This window comes from Excalfactoria chinensis, chromosome 25 (assembly GCF_039878825.1).
Source record: "Excalfactoria chinensis isolate bCotChi1 chromosome 25, bCotChi1.hap2, whole genome shotgun sequence".
NCBI lineage: Eukaryota > Metazoa > Chordata > Aves > Galliformes > Phasianidae > Excalfactoria > Excalfactoria chinensis.
The window spans coordinates 3262599-3274236 of NC_092849.1; the positions used below are offsets into that span (position 1 = coordinate 3262599).

The 11638-nt window shown below is 57.5% G+C and overlaps 1 protein-coding gene across 1 annotated transcript; it reads right to left on the bottom strand.

The window, feature by feature from the left end:
- Window positions 1-317: 317 nt before the first annotated feature.
- On the bottom strand, window positions 318-7148 carry TGFA (transforming growth factor alpha). The gene is made up of 6 exons (XM_072357147.1): window positions 7017-7148; window positions 4498-4551; window positions 3418-3535; window positions 2061-2210; window positions 1876-1985; window positions 318-1244 (listed from the first exon to the last, which is right to left on the bottom strand). Exons 1-6 carry the CDS (start codon window positions 7045-7047, stop codon window positions 1237-1239), a joined length of 471 nt encoding a protein of 156 aa, XP_072213248.1. The 5' UTR covers window positions 7048-7148; the 3' UTR covers window positions 318-1236.
- Window positions 7149-11638: the final 4490 nt, after the last annotated feature.

The window sequence follows — 11638 nt, forward strand, 5'->3', positions numbered from 1 at the left end:
CAGGGTGGGATGGGGACCAGATTGGGAAGGGATAGGAACCCAAAAGGGATGGGAGTGGGAACAGGATGGGATGAAACGGGGATAGGAGCAGGATGGAAACGAGGATCCAAAAGGGATTGGAACAGGAGCAGCATGGGATGGGATGGGGAACCCAAAAGGGATGAGAAGACGACCAGAACAGGATGGAATTGGACTAGGATGGTGGTCTAGGTTAGAATGAGGACAGGGGATGGGGACAGGACTAGGACATGGAGGTGACCCCACATTGCTGCCCCTCAATATTTACCAGCCCCAAATCACAACACAGCCAGAGCCTTCTGAAAAAGTGTCCTTTATATCACTTAAATAACTATAATCCAGGTATTAAGGGGAAAAAAAATAATAAAAGGAGAAACGGCTGATCACAATAACACATAATAGAAATCAAAATTAATTTAAACCACACGAAATAAATTAAAACATTAAATATTAACCTTCAGTGCAACATATACAGAAGACGTTGAGTAACCATGACTAAAAAATAACCAGCGTCGGGTCGGTTATGATGAGGATTATGGAGAGGATGAGGGGGGGGGGGGTTGAGGCCTCCGTTTGGGGAGGTTTCTTAGGGTTATGGTTCGTTGTATTATTAGTAAACAGGGCATTTCTGTCCCCAAAAGGAGCCGTGGTGGCTTTGGGGATGGCCGAGGGTTCGGCGGCACTTGTTGTGGTAGGCACATAGAAAAATAAAGCTGGGGGTTCTCTTCTGTGTTTTGGTTCCAAGGAGGAGGAAAAAAGGGAGAGGGAAAGAAAGGGGGAAAGAGGGAGAAAGAAGGGAGAAAAGGGGGAGAAAAAAGGGAGGAAAGGGAGAGAAAAGAGGGAAGAGGAGGGAGAAAAAACTGGAAGTATTTGAGCAAAAAATAAGCCCAACCACCACCAGTGATGCTTCCCAAAGGCCGGCAGCAGGGGGGGATTTGGGGGTGTTTTTCTCCCCTTCTCCTCCTCCATTGCCAGCGGTCTGGGCTGAAAGTTGTGGTGGTGGGAGGTGGATTGTCAGACAGACTGGGAGTACTGGGAGCACTGGGAGCAGTGCTGGGAGTGCTGCAGCCATTGGGGTGCTTCCCCCATTGGTGTTCCCCGGAAAAGGGGGTGGGGGGGAGGACAAAAATAAGAGGGAAAAATAAAAGGGAGAAAAGGGGAAACCAAAGGGGAGAAGCGGTGTCTGTCCCCGGGTCCCACTGGGAAGCGTTGGCTCCATCAGACAACTGTGGGGGAAGAAGAGGGGTTATGGGGTTCCTGCATGGGAACTGGGTCATAGGGTCCCCATGGTGTCCCCAGACTCCAATGTCCCCACATCCTTGTGTCCCTATAGTGTCTACATGTCCTCGAGTCCCCATAGCATCCCCATGGTGAGTCGAAGTCCCCATAGTGTCCTCATGTCCCTGTGTCCCCGTGGCATCCCCATGTCCCCATAGTGTCCCATGTCCCTTCATCCCCACAGTGTCCCCACATTCCTGTGTTCCTGTGTTGTCCCCAAATCCTTGTATCCCCTATTGTGTGTCCACAATGTTCCCACAGTGTTCCAGAGTCCCCACGGTGCTCCCACATTCCCACAATGTCCCCATAGCATCCCCACATCTGCGTCCCCATAGTGCTTCCACATCCCTCTGTCCCCATGGTGTTCCCAACATCCTTGGGTCTCCGTCGTGTCCCCATGTCCCCACAGTGTCCCCACGTCTCCATAGTGCCCCCACATCCCCATGTCCCCATGGTGCCCCCACATCCCTGTGTCCCCATAGTGCCCCCACATCCCTGTGTCCCCATAGTGCCCCCACATCCCCGTGTCCCCATAGTGCCCCCACATCCCCATGTCCCCATGGTGTCCCCATCCCTTACCACTCTCAGTATGGCAGCAGGATGCTCCTCCCTTCAGCAGCCCCGATGGCTTCTCCTGCCCGCAGAGCGGCACCCGGCAGCACCCGCAGCGCTTCCGCACCCGGCAGCAGCTGTGGGACACAGCGGGGATGCTCAGCACCCCACATCTCCCTCCTGATCCCATCCCCAACCCTCACCCCACTCACTGGATGAGCACGCAGGCAGCGATGAGCACTGCTGAGGCCACCACGGCCACCACCAGCAGCGCAGTGATCGTCTGCTTCTTCTGGTTGGCAGCCACCACGGCCAGCAGGTCGGCGTGCTCACAGCGCGTCCCCACGTAGCCTGAGTGGCACCTGCAGGGGAAGGGGTGTGTGGGGTTGAGAACAGTGGGGAAGAGTTGGAACCCTTTTTTAGGGGAGAATTCTGGGCAGCTGGACCCTCATTTTGAGTGCTGCGTCACCAACAGATCCTTGGGGCATCCCCAGGTCACCCTGGAGCATCCCTGGGTCACCCTGTGTCACCTCAGAGCATCCCTGGGTTACCCTGGAGCATCCTTGGGTGGCCCCATGTCCCCTCAGAATGTCCTTGTGTCATCCCGTGTCTTCACAGAGCATCCCTAGGTCACACCTGTATCACCTTGGAGCATCCTCATGACACCTCATATCACCTTGGAGCACCTCTAGGTCACGCCCGTGTCATCCCACAGCATCCTTATGTCACCCCAGAGCATCCCTGGGTCACTTTGGAGCACCCCATGTCATCTCAGAGCCTTCCTGTCTCACCCTGCATCCTCTCAGAGCATCTCTGGGTAACCACGGAGCACCCTCACGTCACCACCTCACCTCGGAACAGCCCTGGGTCACACCCATATCACCTTGGAACATTCTCATGTCACCTTGGAGCATCTCTAGGTCACACCCACATCATCACAGAGCATCCTTATGTCACCCCATGTTGCCTCGGAGCATCCCTGGGTGGCCCTATGTCACCTCGCAGCATCCCTGGGTCACATCCATGTCACCTCAGAGCATCCTCATGTCACACCTATGTCACCTCAGAGCATCCTCATGTCACACCTATGTCACCCCAGAGCATCCCTGGGTCACCCCATGTCACACCAGCATCATCCCAGAGCACCCCTGGGTCACCTCAAAGCGACACAGGTGGCCCAATGTCACCTCAGAGCATCCTCACGTCACCCCATGTCATCTCAGAGCATCTCCAAGTCACACCCATGTCATCCCAGAGCATCTCTGGGTCATCCCACGTCACCTGGGAGCATCCTCGTATCAAGTTACGTCACCTGGGAGCATCCCTGGGTCACCTTATGTCACCTGGGAGCATCCTCACATCACCCCACGTCACCTCAGAGCATCTCCATGTCACACCTGTGTCACCCTGGAGCATCTCTGGGTCACCCCACGTCACCTTGGTGCATCCCTGGGTAACACTCACATCACCCCCTGACCATCCCTGTGCCACCCCCCCCCCTAAAACTGCCCTGCAGAGGGGCACCCTATGGGGCAGGGCCCTCTCCCCCCCTCCCCTCTCTCCGCTTACACACACGCCGGCTTGTCCTCCTGCACCAGGAAGCGGCACGTCCCATGGAAGCAGAACTGCCGGTGGGAGTCGGGGCACTCATTGAAGTGTGACCGCACAGCCGCTGCCACTGGGGGATCTGTAAGGGGAAAGGGGGGTGGAAACAGGGGAAGAAAGGAGAACATAAAGGGCATCGCCATTGGGATCCAGCCAACAAACAAACGCATCGAGGCTGCCGCTTTATCCACCAAAACGAACCCAACTCCATCCCTGCCTGGCACCGGAGGAATGTGCTAAAGAGCTTAGAGACAAAATAGGGGCGGAGAGAGTTAAATGAGTTAAACAGGGGCTGCCCTGGTGTGGGGTGGGTGCCGTGATGCTGTTTCGCATTACGCCCCGTGCTGGTTTGAATTATCCTCCCCGGCACAGACGGAAAACGAATATCCTGCTGCCGGCTCAACCCGCGCGTCAAACACATCCGACGGCTGTCGTTTCAAAGCCACCTCAAGTTCCTGCTGCTGGGATTTATGGCAGCTCTGTGGTAATTAATGCTGCGGCCACCGAATGCTTCCGGGTCCTGCGAGACCCCGCACGTGGCCGGGGCGACCCTAACCCTAACCTTAACCCATCCATACCCCCTTCCCCACATCTATATCTCCATACCCACACTTGTATCTTCATCCATATCCCCATGTCTGTCCCCACCCATATCCCCATCTCCATCCATACCCCCAAGCTCTCATCCATCCCCATCCACACTCCCACCCCCATGTTCATCCCCCTCCATACCCCACATCCACATCCATCCCCATCCATACCCCACATCCACATCCATCCCCATCCATACACTCTTCCCCATCCATACCCCACATCCATGGACATCCCCTTGCCCATCCATATCCCCACATCCATCCCTATCCACACCCATTCCTCCTTCCCCATCCATACCCCCATGCCCACCCCTGCCCCATCCCTTCCCACAGCCCAAATAACCTCAGCCAGGCGCACTGGGTTCTTTTTGCTTTACCAGCAGCACGACAAGCAACAACCCACCCCAAAAACGGCACTATATGGCAGCGGGGATCGGGTCCTCAAACTCACCGCTCAGCGCTGACGTTGTGTTCTCCAGGGCATGGCACACAGCCACCAGCATGCCTGTGGGCAGACAGACAGGGCTCAGAGCCAACACAGGAAAAGCCCTAAAACCTCTCGTGAAGACCCCGAGTTAAAAGGGGATGGGGGCAGCTGTGCCGTCAGCAGGACCTGAGCTCTCTTAGGGTCGGTGTTGGGAGCTCCCCATCTGCCTGCAGTGTCCCCGCACCTCCTCAACCCTTCTCCAGTCCTGTGGGCTCATTAGAAACCCCAGATTCCTGTTTGTTCCTGTTTTGGGGGGGGAAAAACATCCCCTTTTCAGGATCCCCATCTGGCTCTGAGGGTTTAACCTCAGAGATGAGCGCAGCAGAGCTTCCCACAGACCCCTCTCTGACCCAATTACTGCACAGGGTTAATCAACCCATGCAGAAAGCTCCAGCTAAAGGCGACAAGCAGGGCACCAACCCGGGGCTCCCAGCTCAATATCCCCCCTCCTGGCTGCTCCCTGCCTACATCAACCTGAGGGGACTCCGTGCATTATCTGGGAAGTGGCTCATCCCTGTGTCACCAGGGATGTGCTGCTGTGGGGGTTGGATGAGCCCCGCTGGCCCTATGAGGTCACCCCAGCCCTATTTGCTGCTCCACTTCCCTCCGCATCACCTCTCGCTTTCTATTTGGGCTTTGTATTTAGGATGCTGGTCTTCTACCCCAGCGACCCCCATGACTTTGGCTTTAATGCTCTCTTAATGCTCACCACGTGTGCCCAAACCCCACATCCACCTTCCAGCCTTTGGGAAGACCCCGACCCCAACACCAGTGAAGTGAGGATCCCCTGGGATACAGCCAACACTTCTCTACAACCACCACCAATCCCATCATGGCCCCAAAGGGCTCCAGCCCTGCTGTTCCCATCCCATGTGTGTTCCCCCCATGGATCCCAGCCCTATGGACCAACTCCTCCATATCATGTCACACACTGAGACAAGCCAGCAGCTCACAGGTTGGACAAGACCTCCAACCCCAACCCCAACCCATCCCATCAACCACATCCATCCAGTACCACATCTCGACAGTTCTTCAGCACCTCCCATGGATTTGGTGACCCTCGTCTCCAGGAACCCCCATTACCTCCAGCCCATTTCCAGCCCTACATTCTCCCTCCTAATCAGCTTTGCTTGTAGTTTCCCCCCCGGCTTTGCAGCTTAGCCCTCTGCAGCCACCAGGTGCATCTGCACGGAGCGAGGGGGGGGAGGTGGCAGCTCCCTGGGTGCCTGCAGCCATTGCTCCCACCTCTTGTTTACAAGGTTTGGGGAAGCGCAGTAGGGTCTAGGGCCAAGGGTTAGGATAGGGTTGGGGTCTATAGGGTAGGATCTAAGGTTGAGGTCAGTGGGGTAGGGTTTAGGGTCTATGGGTAGGGTCAACCGCTTGGGTCTAGGGTTGAGGTCTTCAGGTAGGGTCTAGGGTCTACCAGTAGAGTCTAGAAGCTATGATCTAGGGTTGGGATCTACATGTAGGGTCTAGGAGTTAGATTTTAGGGTCTCCATGTAGGGTTTAGGATCTGTGGGTAGGGTTTACAGCCAGGGGCTCAGGACTAGGGTTGGGGTCTACGGGTAGAGGTCCATGAGTTAGGTTTTAGGGACTACGGGTAGGGTTCAGAGTCCATGGGTAGGGTTTAGGGTCTAGGGTTGGGATCACTGGGTAGGGTCTAGAGTTGGGGTCTATGGGTAGACTCTATAAGTAGTCTGGGGATTAGGGCTTATGGGTAGGGTCTACGGGTAGGGTGGCTGCTTGCATGAGGGACAGATGCTGCTCGTCCCCAGCCTTCCCCTGGCAGCCCCGCAGCTGGAGCCCTTTGACCACCACGGGGCAGAGTACACCGCGCCGCGCTCCCCCGGCCCCCAACCCCGGAGGCTGCCCAAGCGAGCAGCTCCCAGCCCCTTCCCTTCGGAGCAGCAAAGCAAGCGAGGAAAGCACGGGGAGCACGGAAAACACCGCACGTCCCAGCGAATAACACCTTCGGAGCCGCACTCCGTGTCCCTCCATCCCGTTCTTCCCTCTGCCCCTTTCCCCCAGCGAAGCGGCGCAGGGCGAGCGCCCGTCCAGCTCGGTGCAAACCGACGCGCTCTCCCTTAATTAATCATCCCCTACCATAAATTACGAGGCTCCCCGAGGCCGTGCCCAGCAAACCGCCGCGATCCCACAAACAGCGGAGCAAACAACCCCGCGAGCGAGCGACGGCAACCTCAGGAGGTGGAGGTGGTGGCGGTGGGGTGGGGGGGGACACGAACAACCCGCAACACCCCCATACAGCGGGGCGTCCCCCCGGACCCAGGCTCAGGGATGCTCTACTCTCCCCACTCGGCGGCATAAAACAAAGTTTCCTTTTCTCGCCGGGGATCGATGCTCGCGGGAAGCTCGCTGCCCCAAATGGGTTACGGGGTCGGGGAAGTTTAGAAGGAAGGGGGGAGGGAGGAAACAGCCCAAACCCCCCCCCTTACGCTCCCTCCCTTCCCGACCCCAACACGTACCCAGCGCCAGCGCGGCCGCCTCTCCCGGCATTCTGGTGGCGGTGGCGGCGGTGGTGGCGGCGGAGTCGGCGGTGCGCAGCGCCCAGTGCGGCCGAGGGGCCGGGCTCCGAGCCGGCGGAAATGGGCGCGGACTCCCCGACGGCCCCGGGGCGGAGCTACGAGGCCCCCGGCCCCGCGGTGCCCGGTTCCGAGCTCCCCCCGACGGCAGCGCTCGGTGCGCGCTGTCCCGCTTCGCTCGGCGGATCGCTCCCTCGGCTGGAGGACGGGAGGTTGGGGGAAGGTTTGAACCGGCCCTTCCCTCCTTTGCCCCCTATCTGCTCCATCGCGCTGCCGGATTGCTTCACCGACCGCAAAGTGCATTCCTGCAGCTGCTGCTGGCCGCCGGCCCACGCCCCTTCCTCCCCGCTGCGGATCTCACCTCGGTGATCCAAACCTTTGTCATCCTCACTTCAGTGGGACCGCGGACGAAGCCACCTGCAAAGCCGGGGGAGGGCAGGGAGATGAGAACGCGACCCCCCCCCCCCTCTTCAAGACTGAAGTCCCGCTGGTGGCAAATGGCCCCTAGGAGAGCTGTCCCCAAGGCGCTGTGACATGACATGCAGATGGGGCTGGCCTGATGGTGTGGGGGGACACGCACATGGGGGACCCTCTGGGAACACCCCTTGGGGACCCTCAGGGAACACCCTTTGGCAGCAACCTTTGGGGACACCCTTTGGAGATGCTTTAGGAACAGCCTTTGGGAACACCCCTCGGGGACACTTTGGGGACGCTCTTTGGAGACCCTTTGGTTACACACTTTGAGAACACCTTGGGAACACCCCTTGGGGCCCCATTGGGAACACGCTTTGGGGACACCTAGGGGACCTTTTGGGGACCCTTTGGGAACACCTTTTGAGGACATCCTTTTGGAACACCTTGGGGACCCTTTGGGGACACCCTTAGAGAACACTTTGGGCACACCCTTTGGGCACACCTTGGGGACCCCCCGTGTGGGGCCGATGCCTCGGGAGCACCCCACAGCCACACAGCAGCCCGGGAGCTGCTCCCAGCCCTGTGGTTTGAGCCGAGCCGAAACTTCCAGGCGTTCCCAGGCGATACCATCTGCTCTTAGCACTTGAAAGCAGCTCCACCGCACAAATGAGGGGCTGGGAAAGCCTTGTTCCTAACGCTGCCGATCCCGAATACCCGACACCCAAGTCACAGCCGGAGCAGTTCAATGCAGCAAGTCCCCGAGTTCCCCAAATCCCACTTTTTTCAGCCCATCCTCACCGCGCCGTTCCCTTCACGCTCACCTTTCTCCCCTCCCTCGTGCGGAGAGCCCCGATATTTGTTTGTAAATAGATGCTTCCTCCTTTGCAATATTCCTCCCACTCCTGGCGTGAATCACTCGTGGAAGCAGCTGCTGCCTCCACCAAAACTGGAATTATGGCAATTTGGGGTGAATCAGGGCAGGTGATGGGTCAAGGGTGGGGAAGGAGTGCAGTGGGGCCAGGTAACGTGGAGAGGGATGCTCTTTAGAGAAGGAGTGGGCAGGCCACCAGAAGGGAGGCACAATCTTTCCTCCATATGTGAGGATGCTCTGCAAAAGAGGATCCCAGGGCAAAGAAAGTCGGAGTCGCGCACCAGCTGGGTGATGGGAGGATGCTGCTGAACAGGAAGAAATCCCTTTGGGTTTTATTCGCGCTCCCCCCTTCGTTCCCATCAGTTGCCCCTGAGCACCATTGAAGAGAAGGAGCGATCCTACAAGCTGGGATTGAGCAAACCCATCTCTAGAGGGGGGAGGAGGAGATGAAACGGGTACCTGTGGGCTCTGAGGAGGGTTGGGGGGCAGATTCTGCCTTGAGAAGCTGCAAACTGAGCTCAGTGCTCTGCTTGACCAAACGGCCCCATTTTAAGGCAAAACCTCCGAGAAAAGGTGACCTTTGGGTGAACACCATTTGGGAACACTCTGGGGACACGCTTTGGGGATCCCCTGACCCTTTGGGAACACCTTGGGGACACTCTTGGGGCATCCTTTGGGACCCTCTGTGGGTCCCTTTGGGAATACCCTGGCGACCCTCTTTGGGCACCCATTGGGAACACTCTTTGGGGACCCCTTGAGCACCTTTTGGAACACAGTTTGCATGGGTCCTCCTTGGGGACCCTTTGGGAACCCTTTGGGGACCCCCATGCACAGCTGGTGCAGCAGGAGCACCCTGAAAGCATCACCCACAGCAAAATGTTCCCAGTACGCAGAGCAGGGAGCACCCAAACCTCACTCACACCCCTGAGATATGATGGGAAAGCTGCTGGCTTTGGAGGAACCGCTCGGCAACGCGGGGCCATCTCCTCCACAGAGATGCCTTTAATCTCTGCTTAAAACATTCTGACGTGGCGTGGAAAAAGGAAAAGCAAAAGCCCATCGATATCCTGCCCCGAAGCAGCTTGCAACAAGGGGGCTGTGTGCTTGTGTCCTGCATTAAAGGCTCCGTCCTCCTGTTTGTTTTGGAGGGGAACGTGAAAATTAGGCACACAGCTCCTCGCGCCCTCCGCCCCCCTCACCCCATTCCTCTCACAGACCCAAATTGTAGCTGCCGGGCTGGTTTTGGCTGCTGCTTTGAAGGCAGAAATCAATCAGGCAGCCAGTAGCCGTCCTGTCCCCCCCCCCCCCCGTCCCTGTTTATTTTCTTTCTGCATGGGGCTGGGAGTCATTAAACATCGTGCCCAAGGTCAGCGCTGCAGCGTTGGTTGCATGGCAGCTCCCATTCCCCTCCTGCACCCACCCTGCAGCGTTGCATCCCTTCTGTCACCCCCCCATCTCAAATGTTGCCCCTCTGCAAAAAGAAAAGATCCCAAAACCCCCCAGAAAACGGGGCCTTATTGCATTTTCCCCCACCCCTGGCTTTATCTTGCAGCAACCGGTTCTGTTTTTCTGCTGGCTTAAAGGGCTCTTTCATAGCTGCTATTTTCCCCTGTGAATGTACATTTCATTCAAGTCCTTCTTTCTTTTTTTTCCTTCCCATTTTTTTTTTTCCTAAATAACTTCTTGGGGTTTTGTTCCTCCCCAGACATTTTCTTTAGCTCCCCTAATGATGTTTGGGGACCTTCTTTGCACAAAGGCTCTATAAATACAGGATTTTTCACCTAGTTCCAGCCCAGCCCTTCTCGCGGCCACTAAAAGCCCTTTGTTGGCTGCACCAGCAGAGCTGGCACCTCGCAACCTAAAGTCAACAGCGCAGTGAGCGCTCAGAGCTCCTATTCTATCGGTGTATTTTCAGCCAGAGGGCTCAGGGCTGGGTAAAGGTGCAGCAAAACCCCTCCATGGGTGCAAACGTGGAGGGAGAAGGGCTGTTGGCAGGTCCCTACGCCAGGTGCTTTGGCTGCTTTAGGGCTTTGGGATCCCCGTGACCGCTGCGGTCACTGCTGGGACATAGGAGGCATTGAGGCCAGTCGCTGCCTGGCGCTGGTGCTGCGCTGGTGGCTGCACGTTGGGCCTTGCCTTTAAAAATCCTGAGGTTTTGGGTGGTTTTCTTCACCTGTGTGTGGTTATCCCATGGGCTGGGAAGGGCAGGGGGAGGCTGGAGGGGGGTGGGGGGGTTTGTTGTTGGAGCAGCACCCCAAGTTCTATTATACAAGATGCTATTCCAGCAGTGCTTAATGAGACTTGAAGCCTCCCTGTGCCCTTTCTCCTCTTCCAGGGTAAACAGAGCTCAGTGCCCATAGGGGAAAAAGCAAGCAGAGGAACCAGGACCTGCAGCAAACAGGAGCCCTCCATCCCCAGGCCACCACCCTGCAAGGCAGAGCGGGCGGTCATGCTGCACAGCACATGCCCCAGCTCGATGCATTTGCCCTCGTTCCGCTTTGTTTCTCCCTCAGCTGCATTGTGTGCAGAGCTGAGTCAGCAGGACCCCCCCCTCCTGCCCCTCCCCGTGCAGCACCGCTGTGCCAGCAAACCCACGAGGGGGGGTTGGGTGGGTGGGTGGGTGGGTGGGGGGACGTGGGAACGCGGTCCCATAGAGGAGCAGCCTGGGGGGAGGCTGCGAGCGCTGCGCCCACGACGCTGACTCAGCCCCTCTTGGGAGGAGGAGATGAAGGCGAAGGATGGCAGTGGGGACAATGTGACTCAGCCATCTGGAATGGCAGGAATTCCTCCCGCTGGCCCTACCTGCCCCAGGAACCGGAGCACAGGTAGAACTGGTCCAGTTGTTCTCCTCTGGGATGGGAGACCCCGCGGGGGATCGGATGCTCCTGAGCTCTGTGGGCTTGCAGCATCGAGCGTTCCTCACCAAGACAAGCATCAGGGTGAGAGCTTTGGGTCTACACCGACACGTGGTAAGTGTCAGTGCCTTTAGACCCCATAGCCTTGTGTTTGGGTGTAACATGCTTGGAGAGGGTGGGAAAAACCTATGGGTTGGGCAGGGAAGAAGTGAGGGCATCTGTGGGGCTGTGCCAGCTGCCTTGGGCAAAGCCTGGGTGGCACTGGGAGATTGGGTTGGTGACAATGGGACGATGGGTTGGTGACAATGGGAGGATGGGTTGGTGGCATTGGGAGGATGGGTTGGTGACAATGGGATGATGGGTTGGTGACAATGGGACGATGGGTTGGTGGCATTGGGAGGATGGGTTGGTAGCACCGGGAGGTT